Source organism: Rissa tridactyla, chromosome 1 (genome assembly GCF_028500815.1).
Source record: "Rissa tridactyla isolate bRisTri1 chromosome 1, bRisTri1.patW.cur.20221130, whole genome shotgun sequence".
Taxonomy (NCBI): domain Eukaryota; kingdom Metazoa; phylum Chordata; class Aves; order Charadriiformes; family Laridae; genus Rissa; species Rissa tridactyla.
In genome coordinates this window covers 131,161,996-131,183,807 of record NC_071466.1, presented here as the reverse complement: position 1 = coordinate 131,183,807, position 21,812 = coordinate 131,161,996, and the positions used below count along the sequence as shown (strand labels likewise).

The 21,812-nt window shown below is 42.3% G+C and overlaps 1 protein-coding gene across 1 annotated transcript; it reads left to right on the top strand.

The window, feature by feature from the left end:
• Window positions 1–165: 165 nt before the first annotated feature.
• RABL3 (RAB, member of RAS oncogene family like 3) lies at window positions 166–17,745 on the top strand. The gene is made up of 8 exons (XM_054221815.1): window positions 166–246; window positions 662–753; window positions 1,930–2,059; window positions 4,978–5,092; window positions 6,650–6,800; window positions 7,529–7,600; window positions 8,682–8,720; window positions 11,337–17,745. The coding sequence occupies exons 1-8, from the start codon at window positions 201–203 to the stop codon at window positions 11,400–11,402; spliced, it is 711 nt and encodes a 236-aa protein (XP_054077790.1). The 5' UTR covers window positions 166–200; the 3' UTR covers window positions 11,403–17,745.
• The last annotated feature ends 4,067 nt before the right edge of the window (window positions 17,746–21,812 follow it).

Genomic DNA, 21,812 nt, shown 5'->3' with positions numbered 1-21,812 from the left:
TCGGTGAGCGACAGGAAAATGAGCCAATCGCGTTCTCAGAAAGCCCCGCCGTTCCCGCCCTCACATGAGTTAGACCAATCAAGAGTGAAAGCGGCACCGCCCCCTCGAGCAGCCAGCCAATGGGTGGAATGAAGGGGAAGGAGCGTGCGCCGCGATTGGTGGCGCCGGGAGAGGGAGGTATTGTTGCTAGGTAGAATAAGATGGCGGCTTTGGACAGGGTCAAGGTGCTGGTGTTGGGCGATTCCGGTGAGTCTCCCTCCCTCTCCCCCGCTCCCCCCCAGCCCCGGAGGTGCCGGGCGGCGCATGCGCGGCGCCCCGCTCCCTCCCCCGGCCCCGCCGCCGACACCCACCGGGAGTCTCCTGCTCCCTGTCCCGCGCTCACCTCCCTGAGGCCCTGCCCGCCTCCCGTCGCGTACCCTGGGGCAAGCAGTGCCGGCGACCCCGCTGGCCGTCGTTGCTCCCTCACTCCTCGCTTTGCCCCGGCCGCTGGGCGCTGGCCATTGGCCGATGACCGTTGGCCATTACCTGCCGCTACTGGGAGAAGGGCGGCGGCGGCGGGACTGTGGTTTTTGGTCGGTGCTGCTGCCGCCTCATCACCTCACGGCCCTGTTACCTGCCTTGGGTGGCCTCCCAGGAGTTGTCCTCTTGTGTGCACTTGCAGGTGTCGGAAAATCTTCGCTTGTTCACCTCTTATGCCAAAACCAGGTGCTGGGGAACCCATCCTGGACCGTGGGCTGCTCAGTGGATGTTCGAGTAGGTGACGTGCCCGACCTCTTGGTAGCCCTAGCTTACAGTGGAAAGGAAGGGCCTTGACATTTTTTTTCTTCTTTTCATTACTTTCCACCCCAGAAGGAGGTGTGTTTTGATGTTTTCTTTTGCTAAGCATATAATCTTTTGAAACAAATACTATGAAAAGTGAGCCGAGCACTTGTGTTGAGCAAGTTTTGACCTTACAAGCTTGTCAAAAGCGAACAAGATACTTGTCATTCATGGCATTTCTCCTTGCTGCAGTGGTCACGGGCGTGTTACAAGTCACGGACCGGCCAGTTTAAGTCAGAAAGCATAGCACTTAAACCACACTTCCCTGAGAAACACTTAACACACAGCTAAATTGTCAGCCAAACATATTGGGGAAAAACAATTTGCTTGTTTAATTTGAGGGTGCTGACCATGACCATAGGGTTGCTGCTCTTCCCCTCTGCATATTGCAGGACCTGCGATTAGAGGCGTGAGGATATTAATCTAATAGGTTTTTGGCCCAACCTACAGTTCTCATGTGCTGGTGATAAAGGCTTTCTTCCTTCATAGCTCTTTGCTGCATTCTCCTTGAAATGTATTAGCATAGGTTAGGAATGATCCTGTCATTTCACCTCAAAGCATGCTGAAATACATTTCTAAAATTTGGGGAAAGAAACATGGCACTCCTGTTTGACTGTGGAGCAGAACTACCTAGCAGATCCTGGGGCAAAAAATGTTAATTGATTAATTCAGTTGAGATGTCAATGAGAATTTGGAGAGGAAAAAGATGTGGTCAGTTGGAATCCAGTGTGGTCATCTGTGTTAATATTCTTGCAGTACTATATGTAGTCTTAACAACTGTAAGAAGTTATGACCTTACTTTTTCATCAGCTTTAGCAACATGCTATTTCTAAGCACATCATGAGGTGTTAGGTTTGTTTATATTGAGATGGAAAGGATACTCTCTGCTGACCACCAAGCTCCATCTCATGTAAGAGCTGTGGTATCCAGTGGCCACTGCTTGACTCATTCCCTCTCTCTTCTACTTGAGAGATTTGCAATGGTGTCAACATGAGAATTGCAAATTTTTGTCCAAGTACAATAATCCTTTCGGCTGAATGTGTAAGTGTTGTGTGGATTAACTCTTGTGAGCTGGTGCTGTCATTACTTGTGATGTGAATTTTTCATCAGATCCATGACTACAAAGAAGGGACTCCAGAGGAGAAGACCTACTACATTGAGCTGTGGGATGTTGGAGGTTCAGTGGGTAGTGCCACTAGTGTGAAAAGCACACGAGCAGTATTTTATAACTTGCTGAATGGTAAGTTTGCTTGGTGTAGGTCTGGTTTTGTCACTGTTTCAGTTACGAGCTGTCTCTTGATTCTGAAGCAGGATTCCTTTAAGTCTGGCTGAGGGTTATACTGTTCTCTTTTCTGATTCCGGTAAATTTATACAGCAAAAAAACTGATACCATTTGTAGGCAGAATTTTATGGATTCAATTTTCAACAGAAAAGCTATTTTAGGCGAACCTGTGCAGGTAAGGTTCATCAGCCTTTCACTTCAGTCTTGTGCAGCTGGTGCAACAGGGAGTCTTTGAAGTTGCAGTGGTGCCCCTTCCAGCTACGCTTGCAGACATAAAGGTTGACTTCACCTTTCCGGTCCTGATACACATGCAGAAGTATGATTTATATTTTCTTGTCTGTTCGCTTCCAAAACCTACAGCAGGGGAATCGTTATTTGAATTTATATAAACTTTGATTGTTACATCCTACCCTGGCAAATTTGAACTGTTCTCCCATAAAATTGCAATATGCTGATAACCATCTTGCTCATTTAATTTGCCAAATTATTTTTAATAATTGAATTTTGCAACTTAATGTAAATAGAGAGTAGTATTCTGTGCCTTCTGTTGAGATACTGACTTAAAGGCCTTAGTAGTTCATCTGTACCACCAATAAGACTAAACACGAGAGTATGAATATAGTAATGCAATATTTCAATTGTTACGTTTTGGCATCCAAGGACAGTTCACTAAAAATAGATGTATACCAGATGAACAACTGCTTCTGAAAATCTGTCTCAAATGTTCCGTTTGATTCTCTTTTCTTGCTCCCAATCATTTGAGGGCCTTTAAATAATCTCTTAAGCCATACAATAAACATTTTTGCTCTGTGATTATTTAACTAGTTATTTCTTCCTCCTTTCCCAGGAGGAAAACTGTGTGTAGGTACCTCTTGCTTATAGTGTTAACCAGACCTCTGCAAATAAGATCTGAGTTGAGGTGTGCCCCGAAGCAAGCCTATTTGGTATGTGAAAGAAATTTATTTCTTCTGACACCATATTCACAGTATGCCAGTGAGTGTGGGTCAGACTTGGAAATATCCTAGAACAGCCCATTAGGAGATGAAATCTTGAACTTATGTGTCTGAATTATAATTGATGACATTATTAAAATAGAGTTATTTATCTCCACTGTCCAAAAGATGCTATTACGCAGCTTACGTATGACAACTGTTGACTTTGGTAGTTAGCCTTGGCTCTGGTTTCTTTCGTTAAACTAATTCCTTCATTAGAGCTTGTCTCACAAATTGCCTCTGTTAGAGGTGATTCAAGAAGAGAAGATGAATGCATTCCTTCTGCCTGACTGCTTGTGCTTTCTGGGTTTGCAGTGGTCTGAAAAATCAGAGATCAAAAGACAGTTAATGTTTGGTCATGGCAGCATCTGTGCAGGCTGTCAGCATAACCTGGTTTTTGACCAGGTTAGGTGTGGTTTGCTTTTGGTTCTACTGCATATCTTCAGCTTTGGTGTCCCTGCATCTGGTGTGTGGGCCATGATAGTCTAGGACAGTGACTAGGCAGTAAGGCTGTGGCTTGCAGACCCTAATGGGGGAGGAACATTTCTTTGAGTAGCCATTGGTCCTGCCTGCCTTTTTTTGATGTTGACATAGCCTTTTTCTGCTGGTGCAACTAACTATGTAGGTTTTCACTGAAGCAGATAAGAGAACTGACCAATCAAAAACATAACTGGGGAAGAGCATCTGGAGGTGGAGAGTGTTTCTCGCAGATTATGCAGCAGTGCTTCTGAATCTGTTGCTGTAGGCCAAGTTATATTGTATCAGGCTTTTTCTGCCTACACTGGGGGTGGACACGCAGTTGAGTTGCCTTTTTATGTTGTTCCTGAGATAAATTCTTTGAAACAGGGCTATGGTTCTGTTATCCTGGGAAATCTCATAGGAAAGTCTGTGCACAGTTGCGTGGGGTAGTGAAGAATGTTTGTGGAAATGTGGTTTGTTCATAATGTGTACAGTGGGTGGCACCTTTGGGAGTTAAGGTGAAAGATTAAATGAGTAAGTTTTTTCCACCTGTGGACTGTGAAGTGTGTTGAGAATGAATCCTGAAGATAAGGGGTGTAATTCCATTTTGTCCTTGAATTAATGATGGCTTGACGTCTGGAGGAAGTGGGAACGTTCCACAGGTTACAGAAGGTGTGAATAAATAGAAGAAATTTGCTAGCAGGAGTTGGTAATTGAGTTAGGAACTGTGGTTATCAGAAGTGGGTGTCTGCTAATAGCACAGCTAGGAGGTTTGGCTGGCTGTTTTTTTGTCTCAGAATTTACATTCTGAAGGATCATGGTAATGAAAAGTGCTAGAAGCTTAATCTTAAATATATGAAATCTTAATAGTTCATGTTTCTACCAGCCATTTGGTGGACTGTGAAAGTTCATCAGAGTCTGTTTCCCGTTTTGATACCTCCCCAAGTATATAGCATTAGTTCTTGAAAATGCAGGAAAGCAATAGTGCTCTCTAAGCTCTGAAACAAAGAAAGAACCTTTAGATTTCTTAGATGATGTGACAAAAAGAGTTATGTTTACCAATTAGTCAAAACAGAAAGGCAAAATTCTCTGCTACAATAATATAGAGTTTCAATATCATTAGGACTAGACAGAGCAGAATCAGGGAATGCCTGCAAGCCTCTTGCAGATTAAACCCTGACGTGGCTGCTCGTTTCCTCCTTTCATGAGATTTTTCTCTTAGCTCTTATCCAATTCCTGATAAGCAGCTTTAAAAGAACTGTTGCATCCTGATATGTTCAGCTTTACGCATTCACTGTAACTGAACCGGTTATTCTTCCCTTTCTTCATTCTCAGATATCTGGCAACCTGCAGATGTCATTTTGGAAGATAAGGAAAAAATATCTATCATTAAATAGCATCTTGCTGCCTTCTCTTTTACTTTAGGGATAATTTTAGTGCATGACTTAACCAACAAGAAGTCATCCCAGAATTTGTATCGCTGGTCTTTGGAAGCGCTCAACAGAGATGTTGCTCCAACAGGAGTTCTTGTGACAAATGGGTAAGTGAAAAACATACATGCAGAGTTAAGACACAATAATTCCAAGCTGTTGTGGAAGTCTTTGTTCATCTCTAAGGCTACTTGAAGTCTGCACAAAATTAGGTGTGCCTAGACTTTTAAGAAAGAAAGGAAACAAATGGGAGGTATCAAAGAAAATTGCTGTTCTTTTTGTTTTACGCTGCCAATCAGGCCATTCTGCCAGTAGTTTGCTGAACTGTGTGGCAGAGACCTTGCTTTAAGGGAAAAGATGTTTACTGTGTCTTTCTTTTGTCTGAGGCCTCTGTGAGAGTGGGTCCAGTCCCTGATACCTGAAGACTTGTGTGTCTCTACTGAGATGTGCAAAGCATCGGGAAGTGTCATGGGATATGACTCTGTTCCAAAAGGCTTTCTGTCCATGCACCAAAACTGAGGAAGTTCCCTTTATTTTTCGTTTGGGGCAGTGCGGGAATTATTTCAGGCTAAAAAAAGGGCTTAGAAAACTCTGCTTAAGCAGCATGTTCATAATTAGCTTTCCAACATCATATCAAGTATTTCCTCCTGTGCCTCAGTGCTCCTGTTGTACATGTAGTCAGGGAGGTTTTAAGATCATTGATCAACCTCACATATGAGCAGGGAAGCAATAATAAGGAGTAGCTTTTCGTGGGAAGAATATCAATTGCTATTCTGCCTATGCTGGTATGCAGGTGTTTCGGTAGAAACATGGGAGAAGGGAAGGAGGGTTTGCACTATATAAACTGCAAATTTCTCCAGGTTTTCCACATGCAGGTTTTTGACAATCATTTTAATTTTCAAAAGCTTAACTTCTGTCAGCGACAGATGCTCAGCCACTAGCAATTGCTCGTTTAAGTTGTTGCTGTTCGTTGTAAAATTACTTTCTAGAAAGCTTGTTTTAGGTAAAAATGAAAGACAAGTGATTATCTTAGTTGAGGAGAATGATTTGAACTTGGATTTGTGATGACATTTAATTGCAATATTATCTATTTTATAAAGGCTGTCTTTGATCATTATTCATATCTGAATCAAGGCTTGTTGGAATATAGCTTATGGTGGCTACCTTTACTTGAATGTAGAAGAATTAGTAACTTGACACCACACAATTGTTATTGCAGCCCTCTTTGGTCTAAGGTGGAAAGGGGTAGTGTTTCATAGTTGTAATTTATTTCATTGTCCCTTTTTAAAAAGTGCATGTATGTAGGAAGTTTAGATGTTCAGAGGTGCCAGCTCCCTGATCTGTCTCTGGTGGCTGCGTACGGTTGGTGCAATACTGGAATTCCTCTTTCTTTCCTGCTTGTGTTAGCATTTCTTCTGCCGTTCATCTGTGCAGAGAAGAAATCCAACTCGTGGTTTCTTTTCTCTTTCCTTTCAGTTCCTGTGTAGTGACTTAGATGCAGAAGCCCTTCTTTAATTTACAGATAGAGCACGTTCTCACTTAAACAAATAATGACCATTAATAAATAAATGACCAGTATTTGAAAGGAACAGGGGAGCTGATGGCACCTCTGTGCCCACTTACATGACCAATGCTTTATTCAGCATTATATTTGTTTCCCTCATCAGTGACTATGACCGTGAGCAGTTTGCTGATAACCAGATTCCACTGCTGGTAATAGGAACTAAGCTGGATCAGATCCCAGAAACTAAGCGGAATGAAGTTTTGACCAGAACAGCTTTCTTGGCTGAGGATTTCAATGCTGAAGAGATAAATTTGGTTAGTATCCTTGTCACCAGTGTTATTTTGCTTTCATACAGGAGTGAGTCTGATTTTTAGTAAGTAAAGAGACTGTTACAAAAATTGGTCTTTTGGAGATTTTCTCAGTAAATGAGACACTCGCAGTGCTGGAGTCATGCACACTTTGGTTGTCCGTCCCTCTTGCTTGATGAAACAATCATCTTTGTTTCACTATAGGGAGGTATAGGGGATGTTGGGTAAGATCACCAAAGCTTAGAATTGATGGTTGTGAGTTAAATTTTCTCTTCTCTATTCTTAGTTTTGACACAGACTATCTTTGAAAGAATTATCAAGGTCACTTTATTTATATATGTATATATGTATGTATAACGTGTGTGTGTGTGTATATATGTATAAAAATATACATGTGCTGTGTGAATGCTTGTGTATACACACACATGCATACACATGCACGCACAGTCTCATGTGTAGGCTGTATAAAGTATTAGCTGACTGTATAGCTGGTGGCAGAAGGAATACGTGGAGCGCATAGTGGAGTACTTAGAATTCTCCGGTTGATTCGTAGAACAGAAGTTGGCTTTTTCTCTCGGATGACTGTGGAGCAGAAATCAGCAGATACACAGTGTTTTCCCTAGCTGATTGCATGTGCATGTGTCAGGGGAAAGGGTATGTTGATTTCCATGTGTATGGCTTCCTTGCATTGATCTCCTTGCGCTCGGTTTGTTGTTGCCTTTTGTGTGTTCTAGGATTGCACCAATCCTCGTTACCTGGCTGCAGGCTCATCCAATGCTGTCAAACTAAGCAGGTTTTTTGATAAGGTAAGCCAAGTCAATTAAATTATGTTTTATCCTATATGTTGAACGCCATTCGTGATTTGAATGTGGAACAACAGTTAGCTGCTCCTTTCGTGTTCCATTTTTTGAGTTGGTTCAAGCCAGATCTGGGGAGGCCAAAGATTAATCTGCTTTTGGAAACCTCCAGAAAATAGCTGATCTGCTTGACGGTTTGATTCTTGATGTGGGTAGAGCAATGTAAAAAATCTCACAAATGTGCAAAGACACTCTGCATGTGTTTTTGGAGTCCTTTGGCAGGCCAGAAGGTTTGCAGTGTGCTGAGGTAGCAACGTGGGGAGTACAAGACACTGTTGCTCCTGGTAGGAATTAAGAAATTGGGCATATTACTCTCCCTTCCTGCACAAGAGAGCATCAAGGCCAACTGTGAAAATGACAAAAGGGGAATGCTCTGGTTTAAGCATACCCTGGACAAAGAGATCATAGTGGAGCAGATCACCTCCTGTAACAGGTCATGCTTTAGAAGAAATTTGGCCTGAATTTTCTTCAGAGGAGGGTGTAGATTGTACAGGGTGATACAAACCACTTTTTGATTTTTAGATCAATGGTACTGCCTCCATAGGTCTTCTTCAGCACAGACAATTTGTGCATTGTTCTCAGAGGCTGAGTTGGGCTACCTCTTCTCAAGCTTCACCTGTGGCCAGGGGCTACTTGGAGCCACTGGAGTTGTTATGCACCTGCAGAGTCAGCTTTTGCTGGTACTCAGAACTGCTGCGCCTGCAGAGAGGGGTGGGAATAACTGACTCTGATGCAATAAGGAGACACCCAAACCATCATCTCCATTACTAAAGAGGGCTAGGCTAATTCAGTTAGGTGTCTAGCAGTTGAGGACAACACAGCTTTACTAAGAATGGCTGGAAGTGGCATGGCAACTCCTTCTATTAGTAGTAGAGCATTGCACTTAAAGCAGCAGGCTTGGAGCAGGGCATGTGGGTTCAGACCTTGTCCCAGTTAGCCGTGAGTTTTGGTGCTTACATGTGAAATGTTGATTGAAATCTGAGGTTATGCGTATGCTGTGCCAACTAAGATCATTCTCTGTTTTTCCCAGGTCATAGAGAAGAGATACTTCTTAAGAGATGGCAATCAGGTTTGTCATTTTTCTTCCACTTTTGTTTTGTTTCTCCCTGCGTAATGTGAACTGCTGACGGAGTCCTGTATAAAACATGGGCTTCATGTGACTTAAATGATAATCTATGCTGGTAACTGAGTTTTTTAAATATGTGGGAGCACAGCAATTTTGGATAGACAGAAAAATGGCTGACTTGTCAGCTGAAGTATTTGGCAGTGAAATAATTAAGTATTCTAACATAGTAGAAGTTGCAAGAGTGAGGTAAAATGGGCAAATATAATCTCTTTCAGATCTGTCAGCTTCAGACTGCCTGATTGCAGAATTAGGCCAGAGATGCTGTCCTGAAGGTCAAAGAAAAGGCTTTTTTTGCACAGCTGGAACTAGCATTTTATGTTTTGTACAGGTAGTTTTCATAGAACCAGTGGAGCCACAAGGAAAATGGCAGTAATGATACCAGCTTGTAATTCATTTCTAAATGGCAGAATTAGCTGTTTTCAATACAGTTAGTAAAGAATTAGAAAAATTACTGTCCTGGATTGGGCAAGCCATTTTAACTTTTTGTGCCCCCCACCTTCCCATGCACAGTCTACCGTGCAGGAAATAGCGAGGTTCCACTTACCCTGTCTGTGAGGTGCTTGCAAATTGCCATGAATAGCACCACTGAAATACAATTGAATGTATGGTTAGATGTAGCCGTGCTGAAAGCCCCTTAGGGAGAGCGGGGTAAAAAATAGTCACGAATTACAAAATGCTTACTTTCTCTGAGTGTTTTTAAATGCCTTTTAAAAATAAATTTGCTTTTTCCTGTTTCAGTTCTGCATGATGCCTTTTTTCCTCCCCTCTCCCTCCTTCCCACGTTCTAGTGAAAGGAAGTCTCCCTTTCATGGGGATAATAGCTTAATGCAGAAATCTGCTTGTGTGCTGGTTGTCTTTGACGCATGATTTTTATTTTTCTTATTTGATCATTTTTAGTGGCTAGCTAGGGATTAACTTTATATTCCTTATGGCCACGTGCCAAAGACTACAGCCTTCTGAGGACTACTTTCATCTGCCTCACTGAAAACAGCTCAAAAGCTTAAAACAAATCTTATGTAGTGGACAGTCATATTTAAAGAGGCAAAATCCAAATTGGAACTGGAGATTTCATTATAACCTCTTAATGTTATTATTTGAAATTATCTACTTAATGTAAATCTTACAAATGTGTTTGTGGGTTTTCTACAATAGGTCTCTTCGATCACTCGTGTTTTGAGGTATTTCTATTATAGACTTCTTCAGGATGAAAAGAATGATAAGTTTCAAATTGTTTTTAGCTATGACTTTGATCAGATCTCCGATAAATAATTCTTACTCTTAATTAGTGACTTTGATATAAAAAATGCTAAAGCAGATAAGTTTTTAGCTACGGTGTCCTGCTACTTTTTAGTTATAATGATTGCATTTTTCTTTTTTGAATTCCCAAAGCAGTTTTGATGAGATACAACTTTGTGCAAAATCTGCCTGATTTTTCCCTTAGAGATGATTGCTTTTCAGAGATGAACAAAACAATTCCTGAATGAATACCTTGCATATCTGTTTGAGTTTTGTGCCGGAAAACCCTAACTAAATTTAAATTGTGGGCGTTTTGGTGGATTTTTATTTTGGGTGAGCTCTTTAGCTTTCTCAGTTTACCAATGAAGCGTGTAACCTAATACCTGCTTGGTACTGTAAATTACATTTTTGTCCCATACTATCCATACATGCCCATTTCTCCTGGCGTGATTTGTAGTGCTTGGTTGACACCTTCCATTTTAATATACTGTGTGGAATTGTTTTGGGAGGGTGTGTTTATTGGGTCTGTTATTTCTGTTTGTATGTGGTTAGATATTCAGAAGTTATTCTGGGCTGTCATCAAATAGTTTTATGATGCCACCAATAGGACAGACATGCCTATTAGAAAGCAGTACATCTCTTTCTTCTGTGGGATTCACAGGTGCATTGGATCGCAGATGTGTTTGAAATACCGTTAAGCCAGAGAAGCTTCTGATGGTTTCAAGTAGATTTTCTTTGCAAGCACTCATTGTCTCGGTGTAAGCAGTTTCTACAGATTGGCTGCAAAAGCAGGAGTGCTAATCCTTTGCATTGTTGTGGCCATTTTTATTCCGATGGTTTTCTTAAAGCTTTCAGCAGTTGTTAAAACTGTACTTTCAACCATCAGTGAAGTGCTGCTGTCTCAGGTTAGAAGGTGTAAAGTCTCAACATCTGTTTAATAGAACTTGGTAATACTATTTTATAGTTTTAAAAATGAGTGGAAGAGAAATTCTTGTACGCATTTGAATCTGAATTTGAATTACAGACTTTGAAATCTGTAATTAACTCGTTCAGGATTTGCCCAAGAAATTAAGCTTTTCATTGTAACCCTTGCCAAAAAGGATTAAGGAGCTCCATAGGACAAATGAGCCATACTCAGGTTTTGTGTCTTGTTTAATTGACGGTGCTCCTGTAGCAGTAGGCTGAAACATTTTAGTCCTGATTCTGGAGACAACGTGGAAGAGGAAGGCATTGCTGCAGTTGGCTTGGTAACAGGCACTCAAATGTGGGCTAGAGGGAGCTCATGCTGATTCTGACATGATGACTTATCTTTCCTGTCTCTAGATTCCTGGCTTCTCTGAAAGGAAAAGGTTTGGAGGGGCAACACTGAAGAGCCTTCATTATGATTGAACACTGAAGAAGTGGAAGATGACTTCTCCAAGTTCCTAACAACATTCCCATTTCGACTGGATGCTTAAAGACAATAACGCCTCTGTCAAGCAGAGTAAAACGGTATTATGCTTTGGCTGAGTAGACTGCTGAAGCTACTTTTACTGGAAGAGACTTGGGGAAGAATTTCCGAAAATCTAATTTGAAGCCTACGGTGTTTCTGGGGATTGCAGACTGTCTGGATATATGGGAACATTTGGGGAAAGCGTGCCATAAATTGAATGCCTCTCGCGCTGCTGTGGGAAACTTTATCATACACAGCAAGTATACGTGACATCTTTATCTCCGTTTTGGAAAACTCATGGACAGTCTTTGCAATGAATTACATTCATCTTACCTCTAAAGGAAAGATGACACTGAGTGGGCTTCTTATTTATGGTAAAGTGAACAAAACAAGTGAGCAAAATGTAAGAATGGATAAGAAATGGTCTGGAAAATAATAGAATGCCTTCATTAAATGAATGGTGGTGTCTCACCTGGAACACACTGTTCAGCCCTATTCAAAAGGGATAAATGAAATAGGCAGAGATGAAAAAAGATTTGAAGCCTTAAAAAGAAAATTATGAGTAGAAAACATGGTATTAATTCTGCTGCTTAAATTAAAATTGTTTATTTTGGAGATGACAAAGTGAATCAGGTACTCCTGTTTATCTTTTCATAATTGAGTGTGTTCTTGTTCTTAAATCAAAAGGCAGTGCATTGAAAGCTGTTGGGAAAAGTATGGTTTTTATACAGTGCTTATTTGGAACAAATGTGACATGGTCTTACTGAGCCTCGGGGCTTCGCAGATTCAGAAAACATGAAATGTAAGAACATCCTCTGAATTAGAATGGATAGAAATTTAGAAGGGATATAAAGGCCCGTAAAAAGTAGGAACTGAGCATGATTAGAAGGAAAGTTCTGTGATAGAGTTGTTTCCTTTTCATATTTAGTACTAAGGATAAAGGAGACTTGACCTGGTCTGATCTACTGTGTAAGCTGTTGTCTTCCTAAGTAGCCCCAGCTTTGCATGGTTTCTCACCTCCCTAGAATTATATGGAGTGGTAAAAGCCTGATTTATCGCAGTTTCTTCTTTCCCCTCCTTCCTCACAGTCACCTCTAATGGTTAAGCCTCTGGCAAAGGCTAACTAAGAGCTGGAGTTAGATATAAATACAGATTAATAATAAATGGGGATAGAAGAAAGTAAAATGCTGGTGTGAAACTGACAGTGAGCAGAGTTCTGCAGTCTCCAGATTACATCTGCCTGCAGCTCTTCTCTAGCAGCTGCCTGGAAATAAATGGAAAACTGCTTATTGCCACTAATCAGGCACAAAAATGACAGCTAGGTGCACCAGTCAAACTTATTAAAAATATGGATACTTTGCTTTTCCTTACGCTGTTTCCAGAAAGGTCTTGGAGCATTTGCAAACATGACTGCGGTAAGTTTTTTAGATGCCTGTATGAAATAGGTTATTAGGTTACCTTTACTTTATAACCAGGGGAAAATAAGGTACTGAAATATTCATAGCAGATAACCCATGTCTGAGCTATGCAGCTCATGACAGCACTGATGTGTCTCTCTGCTCCCTTGACAATAAAAGCTGGAATTATTTTTTTCAAGGTCAGGTGCTGTCTTAGGGTAAGTAGAACTATGCTCCCTCAGGTTACCAAGGAACTGCAGAACAGAAGAAAGCTAGGCCTATTTCTTCTGTCACCCTATGGTTTTAGGAGAATTGGAAGCATTGCAAAGTAAGGGAGGTCATTTAGTATAAGAGGCTGCATGAAGCAACAGTTACACAGGTCTTTGATTTGCAATAAGCAACTCGCCAAAGTAGCCCCTTTCAATTAATGAAAAAAAGGAACATTGCTCAGTATGCTGTAGGGTGGCGTAAGCCCTAGTTGCAGCTTACCTGTATTTGTGGGTTTCACTCCTGAGGCTCCACAAAGGAGAAACAAAGTCTTCACATGGAAAATCTCATGAAGGTCAGTTCATGCTCCAGGAGGAGGAGAGAATTCCTAGGTCCTGTGCATCAGTGGGACTGTAGGTTATGGCAGTCGGTATCCAGGAGCAAATTAGAAAGAGATACTGTTATGATAGGAGGGAGAGAAAATAAAGGGAGTAGTATCAAGGAAAAGTAGAGCACATGGGCAAGCGGTAGCAGGTTAGCAGATTGAGAGAGAAGTTTGCCTGAGGCTGTGGCTCCTGCTCTAGGCTCAGCTAAGTCTTCCTGGGCTCACTCATTCAGCTGTGAGCCATAAAACTCCTCCCAGGATATCTCCGTCCATTCTTGAAATGACCAGCTGACAAGTGACTTCATGGTCAGTCTCACTGTCCCCTGTGCAAAGCGAAGGATGCTTCCTTGGAGGCATGGTTCTGATGTATCTGTTTGTCAAATTGTAGTGCTTTCAGGACACTGGGAATTAAAGAGTTTACCCTTTTTAATTTTAGTCTGGATGTTTAACTTGAAGAAAACGAGTACCAGAGTTGTTTCATGTTGTTTGTGTTGTCACAGTATTTATTCTGATACCACGAACCTTAACTCTGTCCTGCATAAACAAATGATAGAATCGCAGAATCATAGAATGCTTAGAGTTGGAAGGGACCTTAAAGATCACCCAGTTCCAGCCCCCCTGCCATGGGCAGGGACACCTCCCGCTAGACCAGGCTGCTCAAAGCCCCATCCAGCCTGGCCTTGGACACTTCCAGGGATGGGGCATCCACAGCTTCCCTGGACAGCCTGTTCCAGTGCCTCACCACCCTCACAGTAAAGAATTTCTTCCTAATATCTAACCTATATCTCCCCTCTTTCAGTTTAAAACCATTGTCCTTTGTCCTATCATTACAATCTCTGATAAAGAGTCCCTCTCCGTCTTTCCTGTAGGCCGTCTTTGTTAGTTTTAATGCACTGAAATCCTTTACGTAGCTGTCATTTGGTTATAATTCTAAAGGGTAAAGGCTAAATTTTTGTGCTGTTCTCCATCAGTAGCCCTGAGAAATGATTGCAGACCCATTTGACCATGATTACGATGCTTTAGCCTGTCTGGTCCCAGATTATAATGGGTTGCTGTGTAAAACACCTGTGTGGGCTTTTCCATGTATTTTTGCCTACTTTTCTTCTTCCAGTATTTCATCAGGGCCAAGTTAAGGATATTAGCATATTCAAATTACATTTAAGTATAATCCTGAAATTTTATGTTTTTTTTCCCATGCTTGGGGTTTGGATAATTGCACTATGCCTGTTTTATCATTTTCACGTTTACCTGACTGGCACTTACCAAGGCAAGAGAGCGCTATAGCTCTCTTGAAATAGGTCCGTATGATTTTTGTTTGGAGTGGTAGCTTCTGTTTTCCTAAATGTAATGGAGGGACAGAATGGACTGATAATTATAAATAAGATAAACCATGGGAACTGGCAGAAAGCCATTGCAGGCACCATTAATCTGCTGACTGGGTGTAGTGTGGGATTAGGTACATATGTATTTTGATCAGGGATAGTGGCACCATATGCAAGTGCCACCAGTTTAGCACCGTACCTTGCTGTACCAGTATTGTTGGTGTGTATAGAGCAAGAATATCTTGCACTTGCTGTGGTGTATATCAAGTGTTCAGCATCCAGCAGGTGATGTGGCATGACCATCCCTAGCTGTTCTCATTGACTTTACCATTACTCGCTGCGCCATCCCTTCTGTGCTTCTGCTTTACTTCTATCTTAAAATGTCTGAACATCGGTATTAAGTTGTCACTAAAAAGAAGTTGACAAATATTCATTGTCCAGCCAAATCCTTTTTAGTTTTTTGGATCATGGGTGTGAGTGTACTGGTTGCCTTACACCTGTGTTAATGTAGTGCCATGAATCCAACATCTTAGCTATTCTAATACAAATAGATCTTCAGTACAGATTAAGTATCTTATTTGTTTATATCTCATCAGGTAACCACAGTTAAGTATAATTTTTCCTTTTAGGTCACAGTGATGTGTAATTGAGTCGTGTATGTTGATGATGTTACGTTTATTTTTCAAAGGAAGTGCTAGCTTCTTGTCAGAACCAGGACTACATGAGCAGCTGGAGTCAGTTGCGTTGCTGTTTGCGCCTCACCTATTTCTGCTGCCCAAAAAATGTTCACCTCCAATTTCAGGTCTGTGGTCTCTGTGCCACACTTCACTCCTCCGTCTGTGTTTCACCTTTCCTTTCTCTGCTCCCTCCCACTTTCTCATGCCCTCTATGACACTTCTGTCTGTCTTGCCTTCTGTCTCTTACCTCTGTCCACCCGTGCCCCCATTCCTCCAGATCCCTTTCTCCCAATTTCTATCCCACTTTCTCTCCCCACGTCCCACCTGTCTGATCCCTTCGCGTCACCAGGGGTCACAAAGACCCCTCTCATTGTGCTCCCCCCACTCTGCTCTCTGGTTCCCCCTTTCTTCTTCTGTTTTTCTCTCCGTTTCCCTCCACCATGCTTTGTTCTCTCTTGCTGTACCACCTGATATCAATCTCTGTCCCTCTGTTCACCTGTCTCCGTGTGTCTCTGTCTGTTTTCCTACATCTCTCCTTCTGTCTGTCTCTCTGGTGTCTGTCACAAGCACACACATTTCACATCAAAGCAGTTTTACCTGGTTCCTTTAAACCGGAGCTACTCAATCTCTTTGTGTTATTTCCAAGGCAGAAATATTTACTCAGGTGCTGTGTACCAGAGGTGTCAGTGAAGGTGGCTCATGCCACCAGGTGTCAGGTACATTTGAGCTGTGTTAGACTTTCACACAGGTGAAGTGTATAGCAAATATTAATAAGCTTCCCCTCTTCCCAAAGGGCTCGGCAGAGCTTTCTGGTTGATTTATGGCCAGTTTGATGACTGAGGGGATAGTCAGAAGCATGAATATGTCCTAAATTTGGAAAATCCCCCAAATCTGCCCCTCTCGATTTCCCTGCAGAAAAGTAGGAAACCCATGTGTACAGTAGTAACCTTAAATTCTTGAGTATATGTCTCTGTTCTCGTAGCAACAGGATTGCCTGCTCCTTGCGGCAACATTTAGCAAAGGTGCCCCTGGCTTTAAGAGTATGAAACCTAACCAGTAATGGGGGTTTGGGTGCAACCATAAATATTTGCAGCGGCAGCTGCAATATGCTCCATTTATCACAAAAGAGATATGAACTGCTGTGTCGTAGCCTGCAGTCAAGTCAGATCTTCTCGGTGAGGTATAATGAAGTCGGCGCTTGAATCCTCGTTTCTGAGTTGATAAGGAGGTGACAGACTTTACCGATAGAAAACCTGCTTCTGCTGTTCAGCAAAGGGAGCTTAATCCTTCTATTTCTTTTGTTAGCCAGCTCTTCCCATTAGAAGTCATGTTCCTGTCTCACTTTCCTTACAAGGACGCCAGTTACTTTGATTCCTTTATAGGGTTGAGCATGTCTGTGGCTTAGTGCGCCAGTTTTCTTTGACAAAAAGCCATTATCGTTATTGATGAACCTGTCACTGGCTGGCAAGTTACCAGAAAGCGCTCGGAGGTAAAGCTTTCCTTAGGGTGTGCTTTCCTGCAGTGCTGTGCGTTGGGTCCTCAGACAGACACTGTTTTTTGGAAAAAAACATCAGGTAGGTGTCAGGTGGAAGAGAGGAAGGAGAACAAAACCTGAAGTATTATTTTTATTATTATCCACTTGCGCTACTGTGGATTTATTCTAACATCTGATCAGCAAATGGGGAAAATGTTTCATTATGGTACACGAGAACCCAATGAAGAAGTTAAGGAGAGTCTTCATCACTAACCATGGGCATATGGGCAGCATAAGGACTTTCCAGTTGTGCAGGCAAAGCTTCAATAAACTGTGATTCTCAGAACCCAAGCCTAAAAGGATCTTGAAATTAGAGGTAGCTCTCTAACAGTGAGAGTGATAACGCCTGAAACAACTAGCGGAAAAAAGCAGGTTTGTCATCATTTGGGCTTTCTCAGTTTTCTGAAAGATGTGCTTTAACACAGCTTTGAGGAAAAGTACCCCAGTGTGTTTGTACGGAAGTTGGTTCAGATGATCAGAGCTATCTGTGGCAGCAAAAGAGACTGTGAAATCTAGCTTGGGCAGTTCACTGCTTAGCCGACCCCTGCTGCAAGTAGTATTAAATGCACAACTGTGTTTTATTTTTCCTGACTTGCCATTATATCACTGAGACACAGCTTGTTGTGCCCCTTGGGATTATCAATGTGCAGAAACCCTGGTTCCATACCTACTGAAATTGCACAGCGTAATTCCTTCTCAGCGTATCACCATGGACTTCTCTCATAAAGATGTCGAATACAAGACAAGCTCGTAAATAAAAACACATGCTCTTTCTTGACTAGATCAACCAAATGAAAGTCTGGGCTGGGTGGGCAATCCAACTCGAAGTTCAGTCGTTTCTTTTGACTAGGAGAAGGAGCATGAAGTGAAATAGCGTGTGATTAACCCATGCACATCTACGTTCCCTTTGACCTGAAAGTTAACATTTACAAAGTGGAAAAGCACTGCTGGCTTCGGGTTAAAGATTTATTAAAGGACAAGGGGGCCCAGTAGCTTTGATGACTAGGACTAAATTCAGAGATTTTTATCTTGCTGTCTGTGACCATCCTGTCTTCCTGAGGCTTGTTCTGTGGTGGCTTATGTGGATGTGGTGGGCTGTCCTATTCCTGAGGAATAAAAGGTCAGATCACAAAATTCAGTGACAACCCAAAATTAGCACCCTCCTTAGCCACTGCACCAGAGTGGGAGGACAGAACAGGACAGGGCAAGGTGACTAAATTTTCTCCTGCCTCCTAGGAGTGGTTCTTTTAGCCTGAAGGCAGAAGCATCACAGCAAGGTGAGCAGGTGGCTTCTCCAGCCTCTGTTCATCCAGCATCTGCTTTTTGGCGACAAGGAGTGTGTGCTTTCCACTGCAGACAACTTTTATGACCTTTCTTGCACAAATAAATGATAATAATTAACCTGTCTGGCATCTGCTGCTGAATGGTCCCAGAAAAATGACAAGGACGTATTTCATAAGAGCCACTCAACAAAAAAGTACATTATTAAAAAGAGCCTTTTTTGCTGCAAAGCTGTTGGCAGTGATAAAAAAGTATAAATAATATTGCTTCATTTTCTTATATTATGATGAAAGGTTCAAAAAAGAGATTAAATCCCCTGGTACTAAGTAGTACACTGGCAGATAAAGACAGCTGCTCTAGAGAGCTCCTGTCCCACTTGGCAGTGTGTGAAGGGTTAACATGCAGAGAAGAAGTGCAAGGTGGGGAAGCTGAGATCGTAGAGACATATTAATAACTACGTACATCAATGAATGCATTTTAGCTGGACGAAGTTAGGCAGGAGAAGAGATTGGTCCTTTTAGAAAGAAGTTACATCCCTGTGAAAAGCAGTGGGCCACTGCAACAGCAGGTCCGTGGCCACATCAGAAAGGATTTGTCGCTCAGTTGTGCACAGATGTTGTGCACACACGCCAAATCTGGCAGTTTACCTGAGTAAAATTCACAGACATTTCAAATCATTCATTCCCAGGTGACATCTGTTTTGGTTATGACTATTCTGTGACATCAGCTGAAGACGTCACACCAGCTTTCTGGCAGGGCTTGTTGCCTTCACCAATGACAAAACCCACCACTGCTGAGCTGTGCTGCTGCGTCAGTGTGCGGTTGGCTCCTTCTGTTCGTGCTGGTCTCCTTTTCTGAGCCTTGTGAACACGTTCAGATCAACACACACGACATAGAAGAGCTTTACTTTGGGGACTGGACAACCACTCGCTACAAGAAGTGATGGTGAGCCGTGATCCAGTAATTGTACTCATCACAGCAGACGGGCAGGGTGCCGTCCATGCTGGGAAGCCCCATGCTAAGCACTGAGTAGAAATTTATGAAGGTGTAGGCCCTGCTCCGGAAAGCACATACCTTAATAAACAAGGATTAAGGGAAAGGGACGAGGAAGAATATACGGCCTTACCTCCATCACATGGCATGAAATACACATTGCATAGGAAAATGCCCATGGAAAGCATAGGGAAGCAAAAGGATTGCTGTCCCTTGTCTCTCCTTTCCCTTCTCTCCCAGGTCATTCACCCCTGTAATGGCTCACCACCTGAACTCTTAAATGATTTGGCAGGAAACAAAAGGCCTCTTAACGCACATGCTATGAAGTTGAATTATTTTAGTCCCCTTTGCCTACCGTATCAAATACAAGCTGCCTCATCTTCTATTTAAAAGGCTTTGCCAATTCTCCTCATCTTTCATTCACTACTGAGATGTTGAACACTAGATGCCATTTTCAAGCTGTTAAATTTCCAAGCAAGCCCCTTGAGACTTTCACTCTGCCTGACTTAGACGAGCTCCTTGCATGTCTCCGTCATGATGGCTGTGAGAACAGTTCACATCTAGTAAGCTGCTGGTACCATAGATGCGCATATACATCGTGTGGTAGCCAATACTGTTGCATTGACGTATCTCTCCTGGGTCTTGTCATGTATTTCAGCCAAAATCTCTTTGGGGTAAAGGCCACATGGAGCCATGCACTGGATAGGTGTCGTAAACCCAGAAAGATAGCTGAGAAGACACTGAGCGCTTTTAATGCTCATTCTTCCACCCTTAATTCATTGTGTTTATGAATCATGTTTATGAGATAGCAATTCATTGTGTTTCTGCATCATATTTATGTGATAACAAAGACAGTTGCTAAAATATTAATGAAGTACATCTATACTTAATGTTTTATAAGATCTATATTTAAGAGCTGCTGCAACTAACTAAAGGGATTGTTTAAGCTAAATCACAGAATCACTGAGGTTGGAAGTGATCTCTGGAGATATCTAGTACAAATCCCCTGCCCAAGCAGTGTCAGCTGGAGCAGGTTGCCCAGGACCGTGTCCAGTTGCGTTTTGAGTATCTTTAGAGCTGGAGAATACAAAACCTCTCTGGGCAACCTGTTCCAGTGTTTGACTGCCGCTTAATATTCATGTTTATGGGCAAAAAGGAGGATCTGGAGAACTCAATATTCACATTCAAGGGCAAAAAGGAAAATCCACAGCTACAGGCCAGTAAGCCTCACCTCCATGCCTGAGAAGGGATGCTCCATCCCTCCAAGGGATCCACCATCATTTCAAGGCAACTAATCCTGGCAACCATTTCCAGACACATGTTGGACATGAAGATGATTGGAAGTAGCCAGCGTGGATTTATTATTTCACTCTTAAATGGGATGAGCTAGGTCAGAAACGCCACAAAAGTGTTAAGAAACATTCTTTTCTGCACTTCATGTAATTTGGAGGTCAATAAATCAAAAAAGCCAACAGTGTCAGTTCAACAGTCTATCATGAAAGAATGTTTTTCCCTCTATGGAATGGAAAAGCAAGGTTAGAGAGCCTAATAAGCTCTAAAACACTTACATGGCCATCAGGTGAGTAAAGGAATCATACCTTCTCCTTCCTTTAAAGGAAACAAGAACAAGCAGGAAGTAGGTCTACCCATAATTAAAAAGCAACACCTTTATTTTCATCTGTCCCACAAGAAGGCGGCAAGAGTGCAGGGCCTGTAAAGAGGTGTGAACAGGGCGAAATGTAGGTTCTCAAAGGGGAATGTAAGCTAAAATGCGGCATTACCTCTCCTGCTGCATGGGTCAGGGGAAGGGGATCTTGGAAACCTCTGAAACTTTGCAACTTCAGTTTCCAAAACTGTGGTCAAACTTGTAATTCTTCACTGTCAGAAAACAAGTGAGATGAACTCTTTACTCTTAAATATTGTCTGGTAGGAAAGGAGTCTCAAGGGTAGGTGGCAGGTGCCGGGTACTTTATTTCTTTGGCAATGATGAATCACTGCTCAGGGTGAACTAACATATTTGCAATCTCTACCTTGAGCTGGAGAACTGCTCACTGCTGGTGCAATTTTTTTGTAGGAAAGCTGGCAGAGGCCAGAGTATGGAGAGCGCCGTCCTGGGCAAATGGTAAGACAGCAAGCCATAATGGAGACCTAAAGATTACTCAGTCTATATTCTTCTAGAGCCTAATGCAAGGGAGTCCAGTTCTACAGTTCAAGACTTTCAGGTACTGCTGTAATAAAATTATGTAAGTTCCCAGTTGTACTCATCCTCAGCCCACCCACATTGTAATGGGGCTAATTTTTTATCTGTTTTAGAGCAAGCATCAGTGAGGCACTGCTACCTGATATAGTACAGCCGGGTTAGCTGAGCCTGTTCCTGGTGATTATGCGATAAAACCATTGGCTTCATGATACCAGAGGAGCTCGGCTCAGCCCCTGCATGGTCTCTGAGCTGAGGGTGCTGGAGGCAGTGGGTCAAGGTGGCTCTCAAGCAGGCAGAAAGTCCCTGCAGAGTTTAGGAAAGGATGGGGCACTCGCTTTCTTAGTTCATCTCTCCACAACACTCCTGCTTGT